Here is a 26,240-nt window from a genome sequence, read left to right as displayed (position 1 = left end):
GACAGTTATCTCCTCCCAGTACTCTCTGTTCTTCCCATCCTTTGTGGGGGGAGGTTGGTGACATACAGAAAACACTGCTAACAGAATACTAAAACCAAGGAATTCTGTGAAAATTGGAATATTAGTAAGGAGACTTCTTGGAGAAAGGTCATTGGTTAAACCAAGGACATTGAAGGTTGAATGAATTTAGGGAAAGTGCTTGTGGCAAGACATTAATTGATTCTGCTCAGTATTCTGTGTCACACTGAGTTTTGGTATTATTGGTGTTATATTTTGGGTTCTTTTAAATCAAATATTGGTTACTTGTAATTGTTTTGGTTTATTTAACAAAGGAGTGACAAGTTCAGTGTGTGATGGTGATATGTAGGATAACAGTGAAAATTGAATTGGAGAAGATCTGGAGGAAGGCGGGCATGGCCTAATTTTAGGCATTATCGGACCATTTGCCTGAAGTGACTCATGTGAACCATTAGAAACCTGTCGGGATAGCCTGCGCCCCAACAGCACCTCTTGAATGAAAGTTTAAGAGTTACTGCTAGAACAGCATGTTTGGTTATTAGCTGTGTACTACGTGGGGCAATCCAAAAGTTTCCGAAATTTGAATTTTGCGCGCGAATGGTTATGAGTACATCAAAATACCGCTAGGTGTCTCCTCACACATCCTTCTTGAATCAGTGTGGCAAGCGGCATCGAGTTGAGTGGTTGGGTTTATTGTTGGTGAACGTATTTCCATTGTTGTGTTTCCGTGAGTTTGCGGTTTTGCGATGGCTGACCTGAGAGAGCAGCGTGTCTGTATAAAGTTTTGTTTCAAACTTGGGAAAACCGCTGCAGAAACGCACCAAATGTTGAAGCAAGCTTTTGGTGAAAACAGTTTAGGCCAGACACAAACTTACAACTGTATAAGCGTTTTAAAAATGGGCGAACATTGACTGATGATGACGATTGTTCGGGACAGCCGTCAACGGGCAAAACACCAGAAAATGTTGCAGAAGTTAGGGATCTGATTCTGCAAGATCATAGACTGACCCTCCAAGACCTCTGTAACACCTTGGGACTAAGTTATGGTACATGTCAACGAATTTTGTCAGAGGAACTGAACATGAGGAGGATTGCGGCGAAGTTTGTGCCACGACTGCTGCAAAATGAACAGAAGCAGCATCACTTGGAAGTCTGCAGGGAACTTCAGCAACAGCTTCAAGAGGATCCAAACTTTCTTTCGAAGGTTGTCACTGGTGACGAAAGTTGGGTTTATGGCTACGACCCTGAAAGCAAGCAGCAATCGTCGCAATGGAAGAGCCCTTCTTCACCTCGGCCAAAAAAAGCTCGACAAGTCAAGAGCAACATTAAGTCCATGTTGATCTGTTTTTTTGATATTGACGGGATTGTTCATAAGGAGTTCGTCCCTCCTGGTCAGACAGTCAATAAAGAGTTCTATCGCGATGTTCTAAGGCGTTTGAGGGAGAACATGAGGAGAAAACGTCCAGAGAAGTGGCGCACGAACGACTGGGTACTCCACCATGACAACGCACGACCGCGTACGGCTTACATTGTGCAGGAATTTTTGGCTAAAAACAAGATGGCAGTTGTTCCCCACCCACTGTACTCACCCGACTTAGCTCCATGCGACTTCTTTCTCTTCCCCCAAGATGAAAATCAAGTTGAAGGGGCGAAGATTTGATACAGTTGAGGAAATTCAAGCGGAAACACAGACGGTACTAAACACCCTAACAAAGAAAGACTTCCAGGATGCATTTTTTAAAAAGTGGCAGAAACGCTGGGATCGGTGTATGTGCTCCCAAGGGGACTACTTTGAAGGTGATGGTGCAGAATAAGATCTAGGTGCATTGTAATAGTTTTTATTAATATATTTCGTGAACTTTTGGATTGCACCACGTAAAATACTGTTCAGATCAGAGGAGTTATTACAATATTCATCCATGGTCTCTGAAGGTTGTCTTCAGGTTACATCATGTGAAATCCAGTTTTATTTATCTTTGAGGACATAACAATTCCTGTTGTACAAATAATTGATATGACTGATATATAGTGAACATGTGATAAGACCTGATGCCACAGTTCACTGGTGAGCACTCCTTTGTGTGTTTTCAGTTCACATATCTGCATGGAAACTGGCTCTCTGAAATGAGATTTTTATTTATTTTCCTCCAAATTCTTCCAAGTAGATGTCAGGATGGTACCTTAAATTGGGTCGTGGCCGCTTTCTACATATCCTTGTTTCATTAATCATCTTATCATATGAAGATTACAGTTATTTAGGATTATCTGAAACGTCAGCACCTATCTACCAAGCTCATGTCATGTCCCAGGAAGCAATAATATTGATGTCCACCGTGAGAACCTCAGCATATGTACTGAGTTCATGATGTGTCCCAGGAAGCCATAATATTCATATCCACCGTGAGAACCTGAGCCTATCTACTGAGCTCATGATGTCATGTCCCAGAAGGTGGTAATATTCATATCCACTGTGAGAACCTCAGCCTATCTACCAAGCTCACAATGTCATGTCCCAGGACATGGTAATATTAATATCCACCATGAGAACGTCAACCTATCTACCAAGCTCACGATGTTATGTCCCAGGAGGTCATAATGTTCATATCCTCTGTGATAACCTCGACCTATCTACCGAGCTTACAGTGTCATGTCTCAGGAGGCAATAATGTTCATACCCACCCTGAGAACTTCAACCTGTCTACCCAGCTCATGTTATGTCCCAGGAGGCAGTAATATTCATATCCAATGTGAGAACATTAACCTATGTACCAAGCTCATGGACTCAAAATGTTTTGATCTATTATCTTCACAGCAATAGGGTTCGTTCCACGGGTCTGTTTCATCTAAATGGTTGCCTGCAGACAGCATGTCTACTCTGTCGGGGATTGCGTCGAAGGGGGAGAAAGGAAAGTCAAAGTTTCAGTCACTCGACATAAATAATTTGTATAGGGTGAGTGAACTTTTTTCCTAATTACCACTGTACTGTAATTACTTTGCTTAAACGTTTTACAAACACTGAATTTTTGTAAATCAAGAATGTCGGAGAACTAGAAATTACAAGTATTATGTTTTTGGACATTATCCATTGTCTTGTCTATTTTTTAAAAACCGGTCCTGAGATGGATATGATGGATAATGTCTAGAAACATAATACTTGTAGCAATATACCATCATCACAAACTTTTAGATCTTATTAATTATAAATTATGTGATGTTTTTCTTGTTCAGGGAGAATCCTTAGAGCCACATCAGCAGAAGAGTACATTACCACGCAAACATGGCATGCAGAGTCTGGGAAAAGTGCCGTCAGCACGACGACCTCCAGCCAATTTACCAAGCCTGAAGTCTGAACATAGCGGCAACGATCCAGCCATAAGTTTAGTTCCTAGTGGCGGCACAGGATGGGGCAGCAAGCCAGGAGAGACAAGTCAAACAGTTACACCCACGCAACCACCACCCCCTTCAGTAAGTAATTCAGTTCCACTCTCGAGATTTACTGTTCTTTCTTGTGCTCCAGCTGTCTGAGCATTCCCACTGTAGCAGAAGTAATTGCATAAATTGAGTTTGTATTAACGTTTATATAGAGTAGTCATGCAGTTTGATTGGTTTGTCATAGAAAGTCCATCTGATTTGAATGATGGTCTATGTAGGATTTGTGGTGCACAGTGGCTCTGCAAGTCCCTGCAAATCATACTACCTGTACTCCATAATTGTACATTGGCATCCCTGTTATGTTTAGTCAGCAGCTGTGAACCAGGATAATTCAGTCGATATAGTGACATACTATGGGCTGGGCAGCTGGGGGTCGAATTCTTGGCTGGGGCAAGAGATTTTTCTCTTTTCTGTAGTGTCCAGACTGGCTCTCGGGCCCACCCAGCCTCCTATCCAATAGGTACCAGGGCTTGAAGCTGGCCACTCACCTCCATCTAGTGCCAGGGTCAAGAATGGTGGAGTCATACCTCCAGTATCCATTGTGTCTTCATTGCATAGTGCTAAATTAATTAAGCACAGATACAACTTTACCTTAAAGTATAGCCGAGTGGCCGTGTGACACCGTATGGGTACGCGAAGTCCACGCGTGTTCACAGTCTTTTAAAATGTAATTTTAAGATAGAAATTCTTGTTCTACTTACATAATTTTTGGGCACGCTCTTTATAAGTAGACAGTCTTCCCTCCTGCGTCATCTAACTGAAAGCAGATTCCGACGTCACAATTCATGCACTTTGTCCGCATGTAACTCTGTTTTCCACGCGAAGACACACGCTACATCAGTCTCGTATTAGCAGGAAGTCAGCCAGTGTTGCTGATTTGCCTTCTCTAATCATAACACTTACAAAACATCGCAATTTCAACTATCCCCCATGGCCCCATTTCACGTGGAAGAAGCCGAAGTTGATAGGCAGCTGATAAATGTCACCGATTTAGAATGCGGTACATAAGACTGAAAGTATGTAGAATCAAGGGGCCGTGTGGGGGCCTTTCTAAGAAGCTTACCAGTACTTCATGTGTGGCAGATACGTGTATACACAGAGTTTCTGAGGGATGTGACCTCACTCCTGTATACAGAAAGGTTGGAGAGCTATAAAAGCATAAACATTTCCTCCCCTTTGGCCAGATAAGGCAGTACCAGTATGAATGATGTTAGCAGCAGGAATTTATACTGCAGAAACGTTCTGTGCAGAAACTAACTGCATATTTGTGGACAGATGCACAAAATTGGGAGAAAAAAAAATTTGGAATCAGTGTAACAATTTTTACAGACTCTAAAATCTGTAAATTACAATATCTGATTCTATATTCTTTCTAGATAAAAGCAGCATTTATTTCGTTCATTTATCACAAAAATTGTAGAAATCACAGCATTTTGAGTAAGATGATTACAATTTTTATTACTCTACAATGGCGGGCATTTAAATTACCTCCGGCCCGCCGCCATTACCGGAATTTAAACGACCCGTCACTTAATCGTTAACTTTTGTTACATAGAACCTCCGATTGTGTTTTGTCTTTGTTCTTCAAAATGGTGAATAGTATCAAAGAAATGCATACTCTTTTCCTGTTTTGCTTCTGTTGGGTCAGTCACTTTACAGAGATGTATTACTTCAAACTTTGTATTCACATCTAATCACTTATTTGATTGTCGTAATTTGCGTGGGACATTTTTTGACTTAGAAATGAAGAAGCATAGTTACATAATATTGTTCAGTTCATGTTCACCATCTGGGCAGCACAGCACAAAATGAATTAAGGTGCTGGACTGAAGAAGGTATTGGAAGTTGTAAGTTTCGGACATCTGCATGCTGAATTTCTTCATGTAGACAAGGATGAGGTACACAGAGTGAATCCTCATAAGAAAAGCTACAAGTACAGCAGGAGCACAGATTTTTTGTAGGTGCACCACGTCCTTCATTGAGCGAGTGGGGCTTGAAGATTGTCATACTCTGCATTCTGAAAACAGACATGAGCAGTACACGTGGACTTGCATTTTAATCAGATTTCTCACAAAAATACAAGTACTCTTAATATTACACATGTTAATATTATCACAATTCTGAGGAATGACTATAGATGGGGTTTGGATTGGTATTTGGATTTATTGCACACTTATACACACAACTCGTAACTACAAGTGACTATAGCGCTATTGCCAATTCACACTCTGCAGTTCACTACAGCACACAGTTAAGTCTTCACCAGGGCTTCTGTAAATACAAGGCAGGAATGGTAACTGCTTGAGTGACCACTTTTTGGCAAATTCTGCATAGTAAGGGGGTGTGCAGAGAGGTGGGGAGACCTATCTTCTGTGTGTGAGTACAGAAGTGTAACTTGTCACTGTACAATTTTGTGTTTGTTAAGGTTCCTGCGGCTACAGCTGTAGTAGCTGCTGCACAAACATCTGTGGCACCAGCAGCTGTCCCAACAAGTGTTGTAAGTGGTGCACCTGGAGCAGTGACACCACCAGCGTCCAACCAGGGACCACCCCTACCTATTCAGGTTTGTATTTTAAGAATGCATAGTTTCCCTAGGTTTTGAAGTAAGCAGGAAGTTCCCGCAATCTGTTGGCAGGCACAGGGTTATGGATTGGCTGAAGAAGAGGCACTCCAAACATTGACACCACATAAGAGGCAGTAGAAGCTGTTGGTTTATGGGTTATCTTGTAAACTTGGGACGTCTTGGCCTTGAGCCAGAAATATAGTAGATTGGTAGCAAGGTCAGGGCTCTTCAGACAGCCCTAATAGGATCATGGATACACAGTCTGTGCTTGGCTCTTCAGACAGCCCTAATAGGATCATGGATACACAGTCTGTGCTTGGGAGGGGGAGGGGGAAGTGGGGGTGGAGGCTCAAAGTTGTCCCTCTTAAGTCAGAATAGAAGCAAGGGTTTAGGAGGATATCTGTAGTCTAACATCGGTATATACCATCAACACAATAAATTTGTAATACGTAAATCAATATTACTGTATGAATATTCATTTATTGCCCATATTTGTTACATGTTTTGATCCCACTGCAGTCCCCAGGGTTCGAGGTCAGGTCATGTGGGATTTTTGGTGGGCAAAATGGTGCTTGGGTAGTCTTCTCCACCAATTCTCTGCCAGTTCACATTCCCCTGTTTGCCCCACAATCACCCTCACCTATCATCTGGGGCTGGTACAGTAGGCCAGTAGTGACCACAGTACCAAGTGGACTCGGTCTCACCCAACTGAGAAGAAAAAAATACATGTTTCAATCCAGCTGGATCATCATGAAATGTACTACATATATTGAACTGTATTTCCAATCTGTACACATGCTACTTATGGTAACATTGTAAGGTGAATTGATAGTTGCTTAACATACTCATAGAAAATGTGAAGAGTGAAATATAATGAAATTGTTCATACAGGAAAGTTTTTTGTCCTTGTAGCTAATGCCGGACCACATTTATGTAGCTTGTGATCTTAAATAGGATCAAGGTTACTGTAACCACCGCCCTTGCCAATTGTTGTGTGTCTTAGTTACATCTGCAACAATTTGGTCCCTCTAACATACTTCATATTTCAAGTATGTCAGTTTGTCTCCTCAATTTTTTTTTCTAAGAATCTCAACAGACTTAAATTCTTTGTGCCCTGAGATTGTTATGCTCAGCATTTGTGGATTCTGAAACAGTGCTGTAGCCACATGATTATATGTTCAGTTATTTTCCGTTAATGTATAAAGTTTTTAAGCACATCGAATTTATTTGTATATACTTCATGTTGAGGTTCGATCAGAGTGATACCTCAACATAATGAAATTCAGGGAATACAATTTTTTAAATTCAGGAGTTACTTTGAGGTTGCATGAAAATATAATGTGACATACAGGCTGAGAGCTAGAAGTGCAGGGTAAGAAGAAATGGCTGTTGCTAGGGAACAGCTTCGTATCAGAGCCAGTCAGTCAGTCATGGCCCTGTTAGCCAAGAATGTGAGGTCAGTGGGAGACAGTTTCCAGCAAGGACAGGAACTGTAGGCCAGGGAAGCTGAGGAATCTTCATTGTTAGAAGCCATTACCAGGTGACGAGTGAAGATGAACTTAGAAGGCTTAGCCCATGCTATAGTGGATTGTAAAGAGCGTAAATTAGTGAAACAGTTATAATTACTCATAGAAAGCAATAAAGACAATTACCAGTCCAGTCTCCATGTCTATCCTCTTAAATACCAGACAGTATTTTACCTCGCTGGAGTGTAGGAATTCCTGTGTTGCAGGCTTTTAATACCCAGTGAACTGATTGTGGGGAGTTGTGCTTGAGATGGAGACTACGTTGTTGCCGTTGAAGTTGTAATACATGTTTGAAATAACAGCAGGTGCACAGCAGCGACAAGTCATGGAGCAGCATAATGGCAGGCCCAGGAGAGGGAGGTGCCCATCCCCCAAGTTTTCTTGCACACCAATCTCCACAGTTCCAGCACGAATTTCCAAAGTTGTCCAGTGGCGATGGACAGGCTCCAGCAACTGGACAGAAAGGTGGATCCGATACGCAGTATGGACCGGGGCCAAGCCTTCGACCTCAAAGTGAGTATGGTCATAATTTTTGTTCCTTATACTTCACTCTGGTGTTAGGCTGTTGGGTTATGCCTTGTAATGGCTGTTAATGCTCTGCAGTTTGGGTAATGACGCTGTATGAACCAGAGTCCCCCATGTATGAGATGGAGTTCATAGAGCAACAGGTCTGAAAGTTGTGTGGGAATTAACTCCCCCCAACCCATCATTTGAACCCCTGCTGTATTTAAATGACCGTGTACCAGACATTTCTTACAGCTTTTTTTTTTTTTTTTTCCTTTTTTTTTTCTCTCTCATCATTATGTATTTTAGAAATTACTAATGAGAGTTTTGTGAAATATTTGAGGATACATTTCAAATAATCTAAATATATTGTAACGTGTTTTGTCACTGAAGACACAGTTCAGATTGTTAATTGGTCTATTTAACGACCTATAAGTCATAACTACAAATACTTATAACACTGTTGCGGGTTCAGACAATTTACAAACCCCCACACTATCTTCAATAGTCTTCACTTATTCACAGTACAACATGGGAGCTATACAAGTGTCACCGTATTACACACTCCAAATAAGTCTTCACTGGCGGACTTATCAGTTATCACACACTATCACATAAAATCTTCTAACCGCCTGTTTGGGTCTTCTTTCCGCGGCTGCTGCTATATTTCACCAGAACTGCTTAGGCATTCCAGTTCTCTCATAAACCCTTAGCCAGACAGCAGAAAATGCACCTCAGTTCCATGTTGTGTATTTGTCATGTTTACAGGCGTTGCTGGGCAACGCTGCCAAGAGTTCCTTATTGCTGTGTAGTAACTGCGGTGTTGAGCGGCCTCCATGGTCTAGGGGTAACGTTCCCACCTCATGACTTGAGGAACGCGGGTTCAAACCCGGCGGAGGTCGTGGAATTTTTAAGGGCAGAAAATATTTAGGGAACAAGTCCTCCGGGAGGGACTTTAAGCCGTGGGTCCCATGTCATAGATTTACGGCACACAAAAAACCTCATGTCTCTAGGAGACCTCTGAGCTAAATTAGGCAAATTTTCCCGCCCAAGTAGTTTCCAATGCCTCTGGTAGAAGGGGAAAGTATTAGGTACCACTGCCAGATGAGGACCAACCTCGCTGACAGAAAGGGACTAATTATCAGATACCAGTGCCAGTAGAGGGTCGACCTCGCTGGCAGAAAGGGGCTGATAACGGGCACCAGTACCGGTAGGGTATGGAGACTGTAGAAACTAAAGGGGGATGCACAGTGGACCAATAACTGGTCTAAGTGCTTGGGGAAACCCACCTCCTCCAACAATGAATGAATGAAAGAAATGAATGAACCGCGGTGTTCCCTGTTACGTCACTGCGGGGGAGGAGTGTTTACCGACTGTGGCGTAATGATGGAAGGAGTGGGGGTATATGATGTCACTTGCAAGACAGCAGAGTTCACGTGACCCCTACTTCCTGTTGCGCCATCTATGTTACACTGCTCCCTTCTAAAGGTTGTTCATCCCGAACAGCCTAACGGTACACCCCTGTTCCTTTTTATTCCCGTTGTCCATTCTCCAACTGCTACATTGCCTCTCATGTCTCTAGGAGACCTCTGAGCAAAGTTAGGCAAAGTTTCCCGCCCAAGTAGTTTCCAATTCCTCAGGTAGATGGGGAAGTATAGGGGACCACTGCCAGAGAGGGCCGACGTCGCTGGCAGAACGGGGCTGACAGTGAGCACCAGTACTGGAAGGGCATGGCGACTGGTAGAATATTAAAGGGGGACGCACAATAGATTAATAACTAGTCGCAGTGCATGGGGAAACCCACCCCCTCCAACAATAATAATAATAATAATAATACCTGACTTCTATCTGCAAAAGTTGACACTTTTCTGACTTAAGTTTCAGATGGGCTTCTCTGAACCTCTCAAACACTTTCTGTAAGTTGAGCATGTGCTCTTGGAATGTGCGGCCTATTACAATCACGTCCAAATACACGGCATGAATCGTGCGTGAGACCTCCTAAACTGCATTGTTCCCTGTTATGTCACAGTGGGGGAAGTGCTGTTATGTCACCATGGGGTAGGGGTGTTTACCAAGCATGGCATAATGATAGAAGGAGTGGGGGTATGTGACGTCACTCGCGAGACCGCAGAGTTCACGTGACCCCTACTTTCTGTTGCGCCATCCACGTCACACTATTATACAGCACTTTTTTTTTAATGTATTACTTGCTGTTAGAAAGTGTCTGTGGTGTGGTGGTCTTGAAACAGTTCTCAAGACAGGAACTTTTTCTACAGTTCTTACTCCAAAATGATGTTCCTTACCCTTTTCCCCCCCACTTACCCTGCAGCAAACTGTGTATATCTTCATGGGTTTCCCCTTCTTCTCGGAAGTAGGTATCCTTTCTACAAAATGTCCTGTCACTTTGGCCTGTGTTAGTGCTTTTAGTGGTCATCCAGGATGAGGAGGTTCTTTCATTACTTTAAGTCTGAAATCCAGATGGTGCAATTCCTTCCCATTTTGACTTTCTCCGGAAAGCACAAAGGCATCATGTACTGAAATATTTAGTGGCCTCTTGAAGGGTTTCTTGTACCACTTTGTGCTTCTGTCATGTTTAGTTGGTTGCAGTTTTTGATCCCTCATATCCACTCCTCCCATAAACGACTTATATTCTTGTATACATCGTTGTTTATGGAAACTGCCGCTGTAGAGGGTGAAAGTGAATGACGTGGTCTTGTACATCTCTTCATTGCTGTTACTTCTTGACCCTACACAGCAGTGTATTGACCTGTATCAGTCTTTAATTTTACAATCCGAGGGCACTAACTTTGCTGACAAGCGGCGGTTGCTCAGTTGGTATAGTTCGTGGACTATAGGCCATGGTTGTTGCCCAGCAACAGATCCACATGCCACAATATGCAAAGTGCCTGTATTATATATGGAATGTTGTGTGCTCTTTCTTTGGTATGATGGACCATGCTGTGCCATGTGATCCTTCCCGTTGTGTAAAGTAATCAGACTTCCTGTACAAACTCTGAATATTTCTTATTAAAATGTTTAATAACCAGGAATTTAATGTATAATCTTAGTTTAGTATGAAGGTTGGAATAGATTGCTAATTGCTAGCATATTTGAATTTCAGCGGAGGGGAGTTGGATACAGGGTGGCGGACGGAGCACTGTACAGGCCCCGGGACAGATTCCATCAGGAGCTACTGGAAGCCAACCAGGGACTGGGGCTGTCACGGGCCCTCTGCAGCATCTCCCACCAGGTAGTGGCACATTCTGTTACAGTGACCATTGGATTGTCAGTTATGGTGCTTTGGCAGGTGTGTGGTTTGATTGCTTTGCTTCCTCTTTGTGAGTTGTTGGCGCTTACAGCAATACTTCTGCTCCTGGCTTTTAAGTGTGTTACAGGGCCTGGCCAGCTATCTACGTGGGCTTGTCTGGGTAACGTTAGGAAGTGGCTGAATTAAAATGAATTCATCCATTTGGGGGATATCATACCACGCTAAATAAAGTTCCTCATTCAGATTTGAATGACAGGGCAAGTGTTCCATTGATGAACAGTTCCTGGGATGGTTGTAGAAGCTGACACTATTCTTTTGCATGTACTGTAAGTGTTTTTGTAATGGTAGGATGTTGTGACTGAGAAAGTTTACCTTTTGACAATTTTGTTGTTAATGTGTTTATGTAGAACTCAGAGGATATGCAACTTATATCATATTTACGTGGGTAGGCTGAAAAGTAATGCACAAATGCTTGTAGAGAGCGAACAAAAACAAATAGCAAGATTGGGCACAAAGCACATTAAAGTACAGTTCTTAAGTTTCAAAAGCATATATTTATTTTTCAACATAGTCACTGTTAAGGCAAACACATTTTTCCCAACGTGTAACAAGTTTTTTCATTCCGTCACTGAAAAATTCTTCCGACTTTTCTCGAATCCAGGACTTGACAGCTGCCTTCACCTCATCATCTGAGGTGTAATGATTACCCTTGAGGTCTCTCTTGAGTAGAGGAAAAAAATAAAAATCGCAAGGCGCAAGATCAGGGGAATAAGGAGGGTGTGGAATTGGTTCAGACTTCAGGTTTCGCAGAGCCTCTTCAGTTGCGCGCAAGGTGTGTGGACGAGCGTTGTCATGTTGCAAGATTATTGGCACCAGGCTGCCTCTGACACGACAAACTTGATGCCGGAGGTGTTTTAGAGTCTGTATGTACTGAGAAGAATTTACCATTGCCCCTCGTTCCAGAAATTCGGTCACATAAACTCTGTGAGCATCCCAAAACACAGTCAAAAGAAGTTTTTTGGCGGATGGTTGTGTTTTGAACTTTTTCACCTGAGGAGAAGACGGATGTCGATATTCAGCGCTCTGTCTTTTCTCTTCCGGGTCGTAACGATGGACCCATGACTCGTCCCCCATCACAATATTCAAAAGAAAGTCGTCTCCTTCGTTACGGTAGCGCTGCAAAAGTTGCTCGCAGCATTCCAATCGACGCTGTTTGTTCTCGTCTGTGAGGCGGAGTGGTACCCATCGTGCACAGATTTTACGGTATCCCAGTTGTTCAGTAATGAAGCCGACACGTTCCTTGGATGTTCCAATATGGTTTGCGATACGCTTTTGAGTGATTCGCCGGTCATTTTGAATCAAATCGTCGACGAGTTTGCGATGATTATCGTCTGTGGCAGTGATCGGATGTCCGCTGCGTGTTTCATCAACAATTACGGCTTTTCCAGGCTCGCAACCACGACATTTTATTACCCATCGATTTACAGTAGACCTATCAACAGCATCGTCACCATAAACAGCCTTTCAACGATGATGAATCTCAGTATGAGTCACTTTTTCAGCAGTTAAAAATTTGATAACAGCACGCTGTTTAACTCGTGTTGACATAGCACTAGAACACGTCTCCATACTTCCACTTCTCAAAATACACTGGATGAACGCAACGACCTCAAGCCTGCATATGTGTATTGAGGGGGAATGTTACTTCCACATGCCACCTGGCGCGCTTCTGAAGGTCATTTTGTTCGCGCTCTATAAGCATGTGTGCATTACTTTTCAGCCTACCTACGTATTTGCATATTAAGTACACATCCCCCACTACTTTTTAAGGTAATTAGCCAAAGGGGTTTTATGCTGTCATCTCCAAACTCCTGAATCATTCGACTGAATTTACCACTGCACACCCCACAAATCACAGTGGCCCTGCTGTGTAAGGCATTAGCTGTCTTTGCCTACTCAAGCACGGGTCGTGGGTTTGAATCCCACTCAAGGCGTGGGATGCCCTATGCTCCAGAGGGAGCTACAGGTATATGAATGAATGACCCACCCTGTCGGTTTTAAGCTGCTTTTAGGATGTTAGGCATTCGCAAATGTAAAATCTAGAGGCAGTAAGAGAGGGAATGTATCAGAATTAACTTTATGTGTTCATATTGTTCAGCTCTTTCGTTTTATAATCACCAGGTGGAGATCCCGTTGGCGGTCGGAGCAGTTCGGTCCCGTGTGCTGCTCAGGGGGTGGGCATGGGCCCGGGAGGCCCAGGGACCCCATCACAGAGCGCGGCCACTGCAAGCACCTTGCCTGGAGTTGGGGTGACCCCACCACCCCTTGGTGGGCCCCCCCTCACACATATTCCACCCGGTGCTGGACCACCACAGTTCAGGGCCCTCATTCCTCAATTTGTAAGTTGGACAATACAACAGTACTTGACCAGCTGTTTGACAGTACGGAATAGTACATTTTGTTACATTAAATTGATACAGAACAGGGTGGTATAGAGGTAATGGTCCAGACTTGTGTTTGGGAAGCCCTCATTTTCAATCTCAACCTTTCCACCTCAGCTGAGATTTTTTCATGTTTTCCTCAGTCCCACCAGGCAGATTCTAGATGTGTTCCTTCAAATGGAAATAGTGAAATGCTTTTTAAGCTTAATTTTTCATACTCTGATATGACTTACCTTATTATGTTCCTACAGAAGACCAGGTGACAATTTATGATACTCAGTGGAACACCAGTTTTCTAAATGTTGGTTATCCAAACAAATATTAGAAAATTATTTTGAATAAAATGTTACAGCTGTTATCGTTCTTATTTATGGTGACTCGTCCAGTGTATTTGTAGTATTGGCAGAGGTGTTAATGGCGTCACCATCCCAAATTTCACATTTCTAGCCATCACAGTTCGTAATTTTTCATTACCAAAATGAAAGTGAACATACATTTTGTTTTGTAGAGTAAAGTAATTTTATATCCTACACAAAATCAGTCCATATTAAAGTTGCATTGAATATGAAAATCTATTACATGAAATTTCAGGTCAGAAAACTGAATGTTCCTTGCATCCCAGTTATATAGCTGCAGTGTTGTTGATGGCAAGGAATGTAAGGATAGTGTTCATGGCCTTGCACATGGCTGCGCTCAGCAGAATTTGCAGTGGATTTGAATGAGTGTATAACAATTTTGGAGTGTGCATGGGTTATAACAGGTGTTAAGTCACCCTTTCCCCCCCCTGACAAGGCATCTGTAAAAACAACCCCCCACTCTTTGCCATATTTTTCATTTCTCCATAGCATAGTCTGTATAGTGACTGGCTATGGGCTGGATGACCAAGGGGTCTAAGTTTGAGTCCTGGTAGGGCCAAGAATTTTCACTTTGCCATGTCCTTCAGATCAGCTCTGGGACCCACCCAGCCTCCTGCCTAGGGGTCCTGGGAACTCTCCCTGTGGGTAAAGTGGCCAGGGTATGAAGCTGACCACACACTTCCAACTAGTGCTGAGATCAAGGAAACCTGGGTCTATACATCCACTCCCCCGTATGCCTTCATTGCGTAGTGCTTAATTAGTCGAGCACAGGGACAACTTTACCTTTTTTACCTCTACCCCCATGAAACTCAAAAGGCGAGATCTAAAACACAAGGTGTGCTCTCCATGATTTTACAGCTGGCTCTTCCTAAGAGAATGTGTGGATGATTTGTTCGAGGTTTTAAGGTTCATATGACTTAATAGGGCCTTAAGCAGAATTCTTTATTATCTCTCTAAAGACAAATACTGTAATTCTGAATTCCTGGCACAAGAATGGAATGCATGAGTTAACGTAACATGTTCTGCTACGCTAAAATTAATTACATTGGACTCAACTTCAGAAGATCCTATATAAAATCGTNCCATCTCTACGGCGTCTTCGGTAACGTAAACACGTCACAATATATATATATAGAAACAAAGAGGCCCTCATATAAATACATCTCAAAGCTCCCTGTGGTGCTTAGTGAGTGGTAAGAAGTTGAGTGGAATAGAGGTTACTTTCTGACTTCCACCCATTTAGCTTTTGTAGCATGGTCTTACATACAGGAGATGCTTGCGTTGAATTCCACAAACGTTCCTGAGAGTAAAACGAGCCGTCTATAGCAGAATGCATGGCTACAGAAGACACATACAACATAAATAGATACTATAGGGTTCTGACGATGGTGTATAACACACAGAGATACTGGGTTTTCAGACTTTGTCCATCGTCCAGATTCTAAATAACTAAGAAAAAAAGACACGGCATTTTGGAAACTGGATCTGTTTCCGTCCTCAGATGAGGGAAGACACCTACTCTGTTGGGTCCCTTAGAAAGAGCTAGCTGGTCCAGTGATTGATGCAGTCAGCAATGTAAGGACCTCTGTTGCTGGGTACCAAGTCGCTAAGCACGTTTTGTAGCAGTGGAAAAGCAGATAATAACAGAGGCACTGTTTGAGATGGTGATCTATATTTGGTTCACCTCGGAGTTATAATGCGGACACGTAATTGATTCGAGAGTTGATTTCACTACTGACTCATTCCTAAGAGAATTTAGAAGGCAGTTGAGTAGTTGAATATTAGCTGTGGTGTGTTAAGCAGTGGACGACAGAAGCTGAAGAAGTGACCGATTTGTAAATCAGAACCAAGTTAGTCTCATTGGAAGAGAAGACACTCGTAGTCCAGTAAGGAACAAAATAACAAAATTTATATAGAGAGCATTCATTAGTCATATCTAAAGTGCATATTGTTGAAATATGTTATATGGCAGTGTTTCTTTATTGTAGTGGTGCGCCTGTGAAGATGATTCTTTTGAATCGAAACATGTAAGGTGAATGAGGACTGAAGTGTTGTAAACTCGTATGTCACACTGGACTGAACTTTTCATTATCTACTCTGTAAGGAATGGAGTCTTAAGCACTCAGTGTTTGTGAACTGTTATGATGGATTGTAATTAAGAGTAATTGTAATAGGCGTGCCAATAAACCCAACCATCCAATCCAGAACCTGTTTTATCAACCATGCAAACCCCTTACGTATGACAATATGTAGGGACTGATAGACACTGTTCTCCCTTATGAACTTTAAGAAACTGGCAGAAATACATAAACCAGTAATGAGGAGGAGGCAGCAGGGTGAGGCAATTTCCAAGTGCCATGAAATAGTGCAGTGGTGACATTTCTGACATGTCAGTTGATATATCTAGGAACTGAAATTTTTTTCTTCAGGTTTGTTTGAAGGATGAATAATACTCATAAAACGAAAGACACTAGGTATTTTTTTTTGTCAAGAAAGAATGTTTTGGAACAGACTCTTTGACGTGACAGCTGGAATATGTAGTATATATTTGAAAGCCTGTGTATGTAGTATCTTTGTAGTAATTTATTTGGCATAAAAATATGCATAATCCATTAGTTTCCTAGAAAGATTATGATTTTTTAAACATTTTGAAGCCTGTAACTTTTAAAGACTTATTCCCTCTGCATAAGAAGTTCATATTTCTTGGCCTCTTAGAAAACTTCTTAAATGGAATCCACTGTAATTGTTCTGTGACTTGCATTTTCAGATGTACAGAGGTAACTTCCCAGGTGGGTTTCCACCCAATTTCCAAGGTCCAATGCATGGCCCACCAAGGCCTCGTTTCCCATATCCTGAGAGCAGGTAAGCTGTGTTTCAGTGCAGTATTGTGGTGTGCATGGACGTAATTGCTTATGCTCACAGGATTTGTTGCTTGATTGTGAAGTTGACACAAAATAAGATAGATACATTTTGTATTATGCCTTAATGGTTAATTTTTAATATATTGTCCATGAAAGTGAATGGGAAATTCATCCCTTCATGGAAGTTTTGAATATAATGCCCGGCATGTAGTGGCCCTTCTGTTCCCCCCACCCCTTCACACAGCATATATAAAGTGAAACCTCATTTATTGTATGGAGCCAGGGTAGTGTAGTTGGTATAGCAACTGGTTACGGGCTGGACGACTGAGGCGTCCAAGTTTGAGTCCTGGTATTGTCAAGAATTTTCTCTTCTCCGTGTCATTCAGACTGGCCCTGGGCCCCACCCAGCCTCCTATGTAGTGGGTACTAGGGGCTCTTTCCCTGTGGGTAAGGCGGCCGGGGCGTGAAGCTGACCACTCGCCTCCAACTAGTGCTCAGGTCGAGAAAATGTGGATCTATACATCCACTCCCCCATATGCCTTCATGATGTAGTGCTTAATTAGTTGAGCATAAGGAAAACTTTACCTTTTACCCCATTTAATGTTCCTCAGTTTAACCCTACAATGATGCAGGAAATTTAATTCCTACTCACTCCTTGGGACAGAGGATATTTAAACATTTAAAACCATAAATGCAACATTTCATTTGAAGTGTAATAAATTGTGAAAAACTGGATTTTTGTTTTTCTAATTTTCACGCTACGTTCAGAAATGTACATAGAATCGATGTATTGATCCACACTGCTTTAAAATAATTTTTTGGTACAGTAAGCCTATAAAAATTAGGAATAATAGTATCATATTATCTTAGAAATTCAGCTGGGTGTGTTAGTCTTGAAGACATTCCACACAGAGTCACACATCACATGCGTCACACCAGTACACAGTTTTTGACACACAAGCCATTTCTGTGTTCTTGATTTCTTTGCAGTTGATAAAATTTCTTTCTTTTAGACGGGACACTGATTGTCTGGCGATTGTCGACCAGGCATTTCGTGTTCTACAGCATTAGCATATTTCACGGAGAGTCCCACAATTAACTGAATCCTGATTGACAGTTGATCTATTCTTTTCCTTGTGTTATTCCTACATATTTTCATCACATTGAGAAATTTTTCTTTCTGCTCCATATAGTTTTGCATATTCTCCCAATGGGCGTTCATGCTTTTCTCAGCTGTCATTTACCACAGAATCGAGAAAAGCACAAACATTCATTTTCATTGTCAAATTCCAAATCTCATAAAACTTTGTTCTGATTTGGTTTGAGGTAAATATATCCTCCACTGGTCATGATAAAACACAGCTAGTAACTTTGCTGCTCGTGACTGTCCTTAAATGCTAATACCCGACTGCATGATGCGTATTTATAGAACAAAGATGAATTACAGTAGTACCATTCATATAGTGGACTGTTTATTGTTTGCTGCATAGCAGTCATAACACTTCTTACAGTCAACATCACCTCTCAAAGTCGTAGATTCTCTACGTGTTTTCTCATGGTTACAGATTCCAATCTAGAAGCAGCACTGGTCAGAATATGCCTTAAGAGAATCAACTTCTCATTCCATCAGCATGCAGGACAGCACACAGTATCGATCTAACAAATTTAGTTCATAAAGAATTCCCCTAAGGACAAGGATAGATTTGTATGGTATTAAGCGCACCAAGTTTTGAGATGGAAAACTTTTTCAAAGAATTCAAATGTAATACAACTGCCATGGGAAGTCCAAAGTGGGACAATGGATATATGAAATGATAGCCTGAAATTCCCTCTTCAATTTCATACCAAAAGAATTACTTTACATGAAAAACAACAGTTCAAAATACGAGCTGAAACTTAGTGCTGCACTATGGGTGCCAGGTGCGGACTTCAGCAACCTGTGATAGAAACCACTGGCATGCCATGCATGGACTATGGCACTGAAGAATTAAGGGTTCCCATCATTGAGTGTTCTGTTTCAGTGGTCCCTGCTTAGTAATCTGAGTGTTAAATTTCAGATTTCACTGCTCTCAAAAGAAACATTAAAACACTGTTTCTCTCTCTATGTCATACTTTGACCATTATTCTAACTGTGGGGCTTTTTTCTCAATCATATTTTTGACTGTGGGGATTTCTCTCCTCCATTATTGCATGAAATGTGTTAATTTAATGCAGGTTCATGCCTCCGTCACGACCCACCTCTGCTACTGTGGATGAAGAGATAGCGCCACGACCAATTATTAAGGAGGAAGATTTGAGCAAAATGGATGACATTGCACATGATGCTGGCTGGGCTACACACGATGATATTGATTATAAGTGAGTGAGATTGTAGATAGTGTTTGAAGTCGGTATTTTTTAAATCCATCTTTCGAACAATTCTTGTAAGGAAAAAAGCTTTATTTGTGCTTTTTGGATCATGATGGTCTTGCTCATAGGAAGATTTCTTGTTACTTTCAGTCAGAAACTGGCTTTCAGTGATGATGAAAGCACACAGGAGGAAGATGTGCGCAAAGATTCACGTAGCCATGGTCATAGTAACAAAGAAGAAAAGAGGTCTGCCGAAAGGGACCGAGATAGTGAATCAAATGAACGGGAACGGGATAGAGATGAACGCAGAGTGAGTTATCTTTCCTTCAGTAACCTTCTCTGAACATAACAGAAAAATCGTTGTGAGCTATTTATTCTCTTGCATGTGTAACGGAATCAAGTGATGTGTTTCCTAATCTTCACAAACTAATGCCTGGTGCATTTGAAGCTTTTGGTCCAGAATGTTGTCAGTGGATAACTTTGCGAAAGGAGTCCCTAATAAAATGAATATGCTTGGTAAGAATGTTTATAACAGCAGTGTTCTAATTGGGCCTGCTTGAATAATGGATATCTTTCTGAGATCTGCTCTTATTTAACTGCACCAACACTTCGTTACAAGGGCTTTTGAAATATCAAACCTGATTCATGTCCTCGTTGGTGCCATCCCAGTTGCACGTGTATTGGAATGGAAATAACTGTAATAAAATTGTGTTTGTCCAATAACATAGCGACTAGGTGTTTTGACTGTTAATGTATTCGCATTTTGCCAAGTATATTTCAGCTCCAGTAGTCGCAGTTATTGTCTCTGAAGTTATGTGGGCCACTGATTTACTGCGGATGTGTGTTTGCCTTCTTGTTTAGAATATGCATGTGTAGTAGCTTCGTAAATTCTTGAGCAGAAATTTTATAGATAAACCAATTTATTCACCCCCCATGTATGGGTGTAAATCTTAGGATGATCGGCGCGAGAAAAGGCCTGAGCCCTTGCCTAACCGAGGGCCTCCAGACCAGAGATCATGGCAACAAGGACGTCCCATGTCTGTTGATTTCCGGACCCCTCCTGCACACACTGGCCCCTCTCACGGGCCTGGGCCCGTTCATGGCCCATCTTCAATGAACTTCCCTCTTCCACCCATGAGAGCTCCCCCACATCAGGTTTGTATATGCAAGTACCTTAGCTTATTCACAAACTTAGATGTAAGTTTAACATACCATCTTCTTTCCTTTTGATTAGGTACTGGATGCTTAGGATTGGACCCTGCTGTCTTGTAATGTGTTTTGCTTTGTTTGTGTTTGTAAGACATGTATTGCGTGCACAACAGGGCCACGCTGCTGGGCCTAGGGCAGTGGAAGACGAGGAGATCTGGCGGGAGAGAAGGCGACAGCAGAGTGAAGAAGTAGCTATTGCAGTGGAGAGGGCAAAACAGAGGAAGGAGGAAGAAGAGAAGAGATACCAAGAGCAGCTGAAACAAGTAAGGGAGAGAGAGAGAGCAGGGGTGTGTGTGTGTGAGGGGGGGGGGCTTTCTGGTTGCATTAAGCCCTGGAACTTCTGTACAGTCCACACAGACTATGATAAAAGGTACAGAGAAGTACATTTATAAGGGCTGTAGGTGCGCTTTTGCACATAAAAGTTTAATGATAGTTCCATCTAGTATGTTTTCATTTATTGCAGCCATTGTTGCACAGTATGAAAGTGTTATTAAGTGACCCACAGGAAATAAGATCCTACCAGAATCAACTGAGATTTCTTCTCAGTATGGTGCACTCTCCTGTCTTACAGACATTTGGTAGTATGCTGTTACGTTAATCATAAGACAGGACCAGAAAGTTTAATGAGTATAAATTTGCCTGTACAGCACTTAAAAATGAATTTTATTTCTTTTGTGTGAAATGCAAAACACAAGATCCCCAAACATTTTTAAGTAGTGGTTACTTATGCACATGGATTGTTCTTGTTGTAGGATGTGTGGATGGCCATTGGTTGGCCTGTGCAGGTTCATGAGTGCATTTCAATTACAGTATAATCTTTTTTAATCTAATAGTCGTTCATTTCTTAACCAGGCCGCAAATAAGAAGTTGCAGCAGTTAGAAGAAAAGATGAGAGTTAAAAATATTGACAGTAAGGAACACGTAGACGACACTCCTGTTCCTGTACCATTGCCCGAGTGGGAGAAGGAGCGAGACAAAGAACGGGAGAGCCGTGACAAGGACAGGTCACGGACCAGTAGTGAGGGTCGTGATGAGAAAACTGTTCGTGATACAAGGGATACAGGTTCTGACTTCAGGCAGCTTACACAGGTATGTTCCATTTAGCATTTATAATGAATACTGTCTTTGTTGAAGGTTTAGTCATTGAAGGAGTGTGTAGTTATGTATACTAGAGTCAGGCCATGGATAGCTGTTGCATGGGCGTTGGGGATGATGGCTCTCGCCATTACATTTATATATTTGAAATAAGAAAACTATTCATGTCATATACTTCAGCTTGAAAAATAATCTCTATATTATGCAGTTACATGCATGCTTTATCTAAATACCCAGCCAAAGAGTGCACAGAGAAAGACTCAAGAGTCATGTAATATGAAGGGACCTGTTAACTGGGATATGATGCCATGTAGGCATTTGAAAGTCAGCATTTCTGAGAAAAATGTCACCTCCGTTTTCAAGGTTGAAGAACAAGCAAAGCAAGAGATGATCACTGCTATGAGGACCTCAGGTCATACAGCATATCATGTAGTTAGAAGTTCGTATTTTCAGCCTTGAGCTAGTTTTTCTTAGGTTACTGCATTATACCAGATGTTTGAGCAGTGTGAACATGAGACTGCAGAAGCACATTGTATTCTGCAGTTCTTACAAGTGAGAAATTATCCTTACATAACTTCAAATGTGCATATGGGTGATTGGTTGAGTGTGTTGTAGCTCTTGCATCTGTCTGATTTTACATATATAATATATATACATATGTATAATTTTTCCCCCTCTAGATGGGAGATCGGGCTACTTTCTTGCGTGCCGATCGAGATGTGCTGCGTAGTGAGAGAGATCGAGAGAGAGATCTTCGCAGTGAGAGGGAACGTGAACGTGACATACGTAGTGAAAGGGAGCGTGATAGGGATCGTGAACGTCACGATCAGCAACCCATGTTTTCACGCCAGTTCCAGAGCAACTTGCCACCAAGGTTCCAGAAACAGCAGGCTGAGCGAAATCAGCATCAGTTCTTACGTGTAGGTTCAGGTGGATCCTCAAGTTCCCCTCAACCACTTCCTGGAACTGGATCATCATCCCAAGGAGCTTCTTCATCTCAAGTTTCCCCAGCTTCACAAGGGCCACCATCAGCACAGATCTTTGACCCACGTTGGTCTGGACCTTCTACTCATGGAGGCTCTGCAATTCATTTCCCAGGATCACTGCCAGGTGAGTACAAAAATTGTTACCATTCATGAGTTGCCTGGCCCATGGGTTAAAAGGAAAAGAAACTTTGCTTTAGTTTTGTAAATATCGTAACTGATAGAATGTGCAGTGAAATCCATTGGCACCCTGCTCAAGAAGTTCAGGGTTTGATTCCTGCAAAGGAGTTTGTTTGGGGGATTGAGACCCAGTTACATAAAGTGACCAGGATGAGAACTTCACCACTTCCATGCAGTGACAAGGTTAAGAATTTATGGAGCTTTTCTTTCATTGCCCATTCATTTTAATGGTACAGTGATATGTAACATACACAGAGCATAGATATACAGCCTGGCCAGGTTACAGTTAGTAATGCTGTTTATTTTAATGTGCAAGTTCCTCCTTCCAATTCAAGAATGCAAAGTGAGAGGTATGATTCCACAATCTTATGGAAAGTAGACATGAATATCGTGATAGGCATGAAACATGCATGTCCATATCCTTAAAGTAGCAATTTTTATATATTCGTTTTTACTACCATTATCATACAGTTTTAAATTAAAAAGGTAAAATTGAAAGTTTCAGTATAATAGGCCATGGTGCAACATCTGACAGTGAACCCAGTTTCCAAAGACATTGCTGGAGACAAGTGCAACAAATCCAACCCCCTCCCCCCCCATCTAATAGTTACACAATAGTAAAACACATGACAGTATTCTGATCTGCCTTTACAGAGGGCTAATTACTTTCTACAGTTTTTGTGGTGACTGGCGAGTTATATAAGGCAGAAGTGGGAGACTGATCTAAATTGTTGAACTTTTTCTTTCAGCTGCCACTGCTAACCTTAGTGTAAAGTCTGGTCCCCCTCGTCGTCACGCTGATAGCGAAACGTCAGGATCAGATAGGGAAAGAGACAGAGAACGAGACCGTGACAGGGAACGTGATAGGGACGTTGTTGAAGAGAGGCCTCCCAGCAGAGATCCACGGGAGCCTCGAGACAGGAGGGAACGGCATACCCCTGAGACCCATGAGAGGGACAGGTTTGTATGATGTGGCTGACATGAAGTTTCTGTATATTGTTGTACCTTGAATTTAGGTGATTTGTTACATGTAGTAGTAATTGGAATACAAATTTTCATTGTAATAATTTAATGGAGATATAAGATGGGATTCTTCCCATAGGTATAGACACGGTGGACGTGATCGGGATCACAGAAACTACTCAGAGACGAGCAGCAGCAGTAATCGCAAGTTGTCGGGTTATTATGATGGACCATCTGATTATGGTCGGAGTTACAGCCGTAGCACATTAGACTATGACAGGAGCCAAGATTATGATCGTAATAGAGACCGTGAACCCGAACCAGACCTGCGAGAGACTCGGGATTCACGCGTGACTGAGAACCGAGATTCAAGGCACCCACGAGACCTCTGGGATCGAGACCGTGACCGAGATAGCCGTCACTATGATGACCGAAGGGATGTGGGTGATTCTAAGAAAGAAGCCTTTGAAAGACATGTAAGTATATGAGTGTTGGACTTTTCATCATGAATTTATATACTAAAGAAAGATATCTGCAATCATCAGCATTTAGTTGGCCTGAACACTACACGTTTGTAAAGGAAAATGTTCACATGGATTTCTCCATGTGTGCTAGTGTAAGCTGATAGTTCCTTGAAGAGTGCCGTCTTCTGGGATGCTCATACTGGTTCCTCGCTCACATATTTTTGCTTTTTCTTCTACCCCGAAGATGGAGGCAATACAGTCCTCCAAAACGTCGGTTTATACCATATCTACATGACGCCACATCCCAGAAGACAGCATTATTCATAGTCACCGCCATGAAAACCTCAAATCTTGATAGTTTCTTTCTTTTCTTTTTTCCCCTTGCAAGAGACTTTTGTGAAATATTGTCAGGCAGTTTTGATTATTTGCAGTATTTATGCATAACAAAATGCACCTAAATGGCTTTGTCATCTGCAGTAGAACCTACAAACCTACTGATGTGATTGCATTCATACAGTGCCCACCTGCCTAAAGTGACCAAAATTCAATGGACCAGACAAGAAGACGACGACGACGATGATGATGATGATGATGTCTGAGGGGAGACAATCACTGGGATAAGTGTCAGATTTGAAAAACAGTGTGCTCATTGTGATGCCAAAATGAAACAACACAGGTGTTAACAAACCACTGCAAACAAAATATTTTAAGGGATCTTAGCACATTGCGGACCGGTGGTTTAAACATTTAAATCACCCTGGGGACCGGCGTTTTTAAACCTACCACTGTTCACTTCAAAAATTAATATAAAATCTCCTAATTAATTTTATGAACTGAAATTTTTGGAGAACACTTACCAGAGCTCCTAGAAGTGCTTGCGCGTGTGATATCTCTGGAAACAGTCCCCTTTGTGAAGAGGCATTACGCAGAAGTTGCACATGTAGGCAATTCTACTCTTCTTCTTGTGCTCTGTGTACACACAGCACTGCCTAGAAGGGTGTTTCTTCTTGCAATATTCACTCTTCACAATTTTCACGAGAATATGTTTCCGCATATCACCCGAGAGTCGGCCAGGGGGGTCTACTTGAGGCCTCTGGCGGGTGCGAACAGATGGCCCCTGCTGCACTACGTCTGTATCTGACGCAGGTACTGCCGCCACCGTGACGTCAGTAGCCCAAGCTTTTGCCAGTTTCAACAGAAATGCTTTGTATTTCAAAGTAGAATTTGTGTTTACCTTTTTGAAAACCGAAAATGAATTTGAAAATTGCACAGTTTATAAGCCACAGTGTAACTTTCTTCGTCCATTTTACTGTTTTCCTAGGAAGGGAATAATAGGCCAAGAACTGGTCAGCCCTATCAACTCCTTTCATGAACATATTATACTCGGAAATACAAAGAGGCTTCTTTACTTGCCTGTGTCGTCTTTGAACATCGACCATGCTCGAATTGTGAACAGTGTAGACCATATTCACAAAGCGAGTATCCCTCCTGGACTGAAGAAGAATGTCCCCCTTCCGTCAAAGAAACTATCTCCAAAAAACAGTGACGCAACTTCAGACACGTCCGTTGGGTCCGATGTCATCTGCTTCACCCCCGGATCCCCAGTAAACTTTCCCAAAGTGGGGGTTTTGTCCACTTTATCCCATGTAGCTGTTCCGACACTCGCACTTTTCAACGGAGCTCTCACTTTCACTTGACACATTTTGGGCAGCCCTGTGGCCCCCGTCACTGTCACTGATAATGGCCTCGCTATCAGAAGACGAAGCAGTTGGCAAATCTGATAGCTCATCGGAGAACATATTTAATGTTGCCTGTCCTCCAAGACATCGCAACTGCTTTCATCTCTGAGCCATGTTGAACTGGTAGCTGCGTGGTTCATACGTTCAAGCTTGGATTAGAACAAAGCCAATTTTGTTTAGGTTGTGACAGGAAATGACTCTGGTCACGTTACTAGATAAGGCAGCAATCATTCCCGAGGTCATCTACGCAGTAGTTACGATTCAATGAAGCCACACAGCGATATATAGC

General features: G+C 42.1%; 1 protein-coding gene across 7 annotated transcripts in view; it reads left to right on the top strand.

Annotated features, from left to right (window-relative positions):
* The window catches only part of LOC111870743 (protein PRRC2C), a 109,501-nt gene that overhangs the window by 10,124 nt on the left and 73,137 nt on the right, over window positions 1-26,240 (top strand). For 5 of the 7 annotated variants that reach the window (XM_033753989.1, XM_023863258.2, XM_033753988.1 and 2 more), the window contains exons 2-16: window positions 2,831-2,968; window positions 3,247-3,483; window positions 5,876-6,013; window positions 7,842-8,052; window positions 11,165-11,293; window positions 13,493-13,710; window positions 16,876-16,970; window positions 19,184-19,327; window positions 19,469-19,628; window positions 20,273-20,473; window positions 20,641-20,790; window positions 21,380-21,616; window positions 22,303-22,732; window positions 23,535-23,745; window positions 23,888-24,224. In XM_033753989.1, coding sequence (XP_033609880.1) covers window positions 2,885-2,968; window positions 3,247-3,483; window positions 5,876-6,013; window positions 7,842-8,052; window positions 11,165-11,293; window positions 13,493-13,710; window positions 16,876-16,970; window positions 19,184-19,327; window positions 19,469-19,628; window positions 20,273-20,473; window positions 20,641-20,790; window positions 21,380-21,616; window positions 22,303-22,732; window positions 23,535-23,745; window positions 23,888-24,224 — 2,982 coding nt within the window. In that variant the 5' untranslated portion in view covers window positions 2,831-2,884. The remainder of the gene's footprint in view (window positions 1-2,830; window positions 2,969-3,246; window positions 3,484-5,875; window positions 6,014-7,841; window positions 8,053-11,164; window positions 11,294-13,492; window positions 13,711-16,875; window positions 16,971-19,183; window positions 19,328-19,468; window positions 19,629-20,272; window positions 20,474-20,640; window positions 20,791-21,379; window positions 21,617-22,302; window positions 22,733-23,534; window positions 23,746-23,887; window positions 24,225-26,240) is intronic. The other 2 variants (XM_033753987.1, XM_033753990.1) reach the window with 2 other exon arrangements.

This window comes from Cryptotermes secundus, unplaced genomic scaffold (assembly GCF_002891405.2).
Source record: "Cryptotermes secundus unplaced genomic scaffold, Csec_1.0 scaffold204, whole genome shotgun sequence".
Lineage (NCBI taxonomy): Eukaryota > Metazoa > Arthropoda > Insecta > Blattodea > Kalotermitidae > Cryptotermes > Cryptotermes secundus.
The sequence above is the reverse complement of the archived record's forward strand: the minus strand, read 5'-3'. Positions and strand labels throughout refer to the sequence as shown.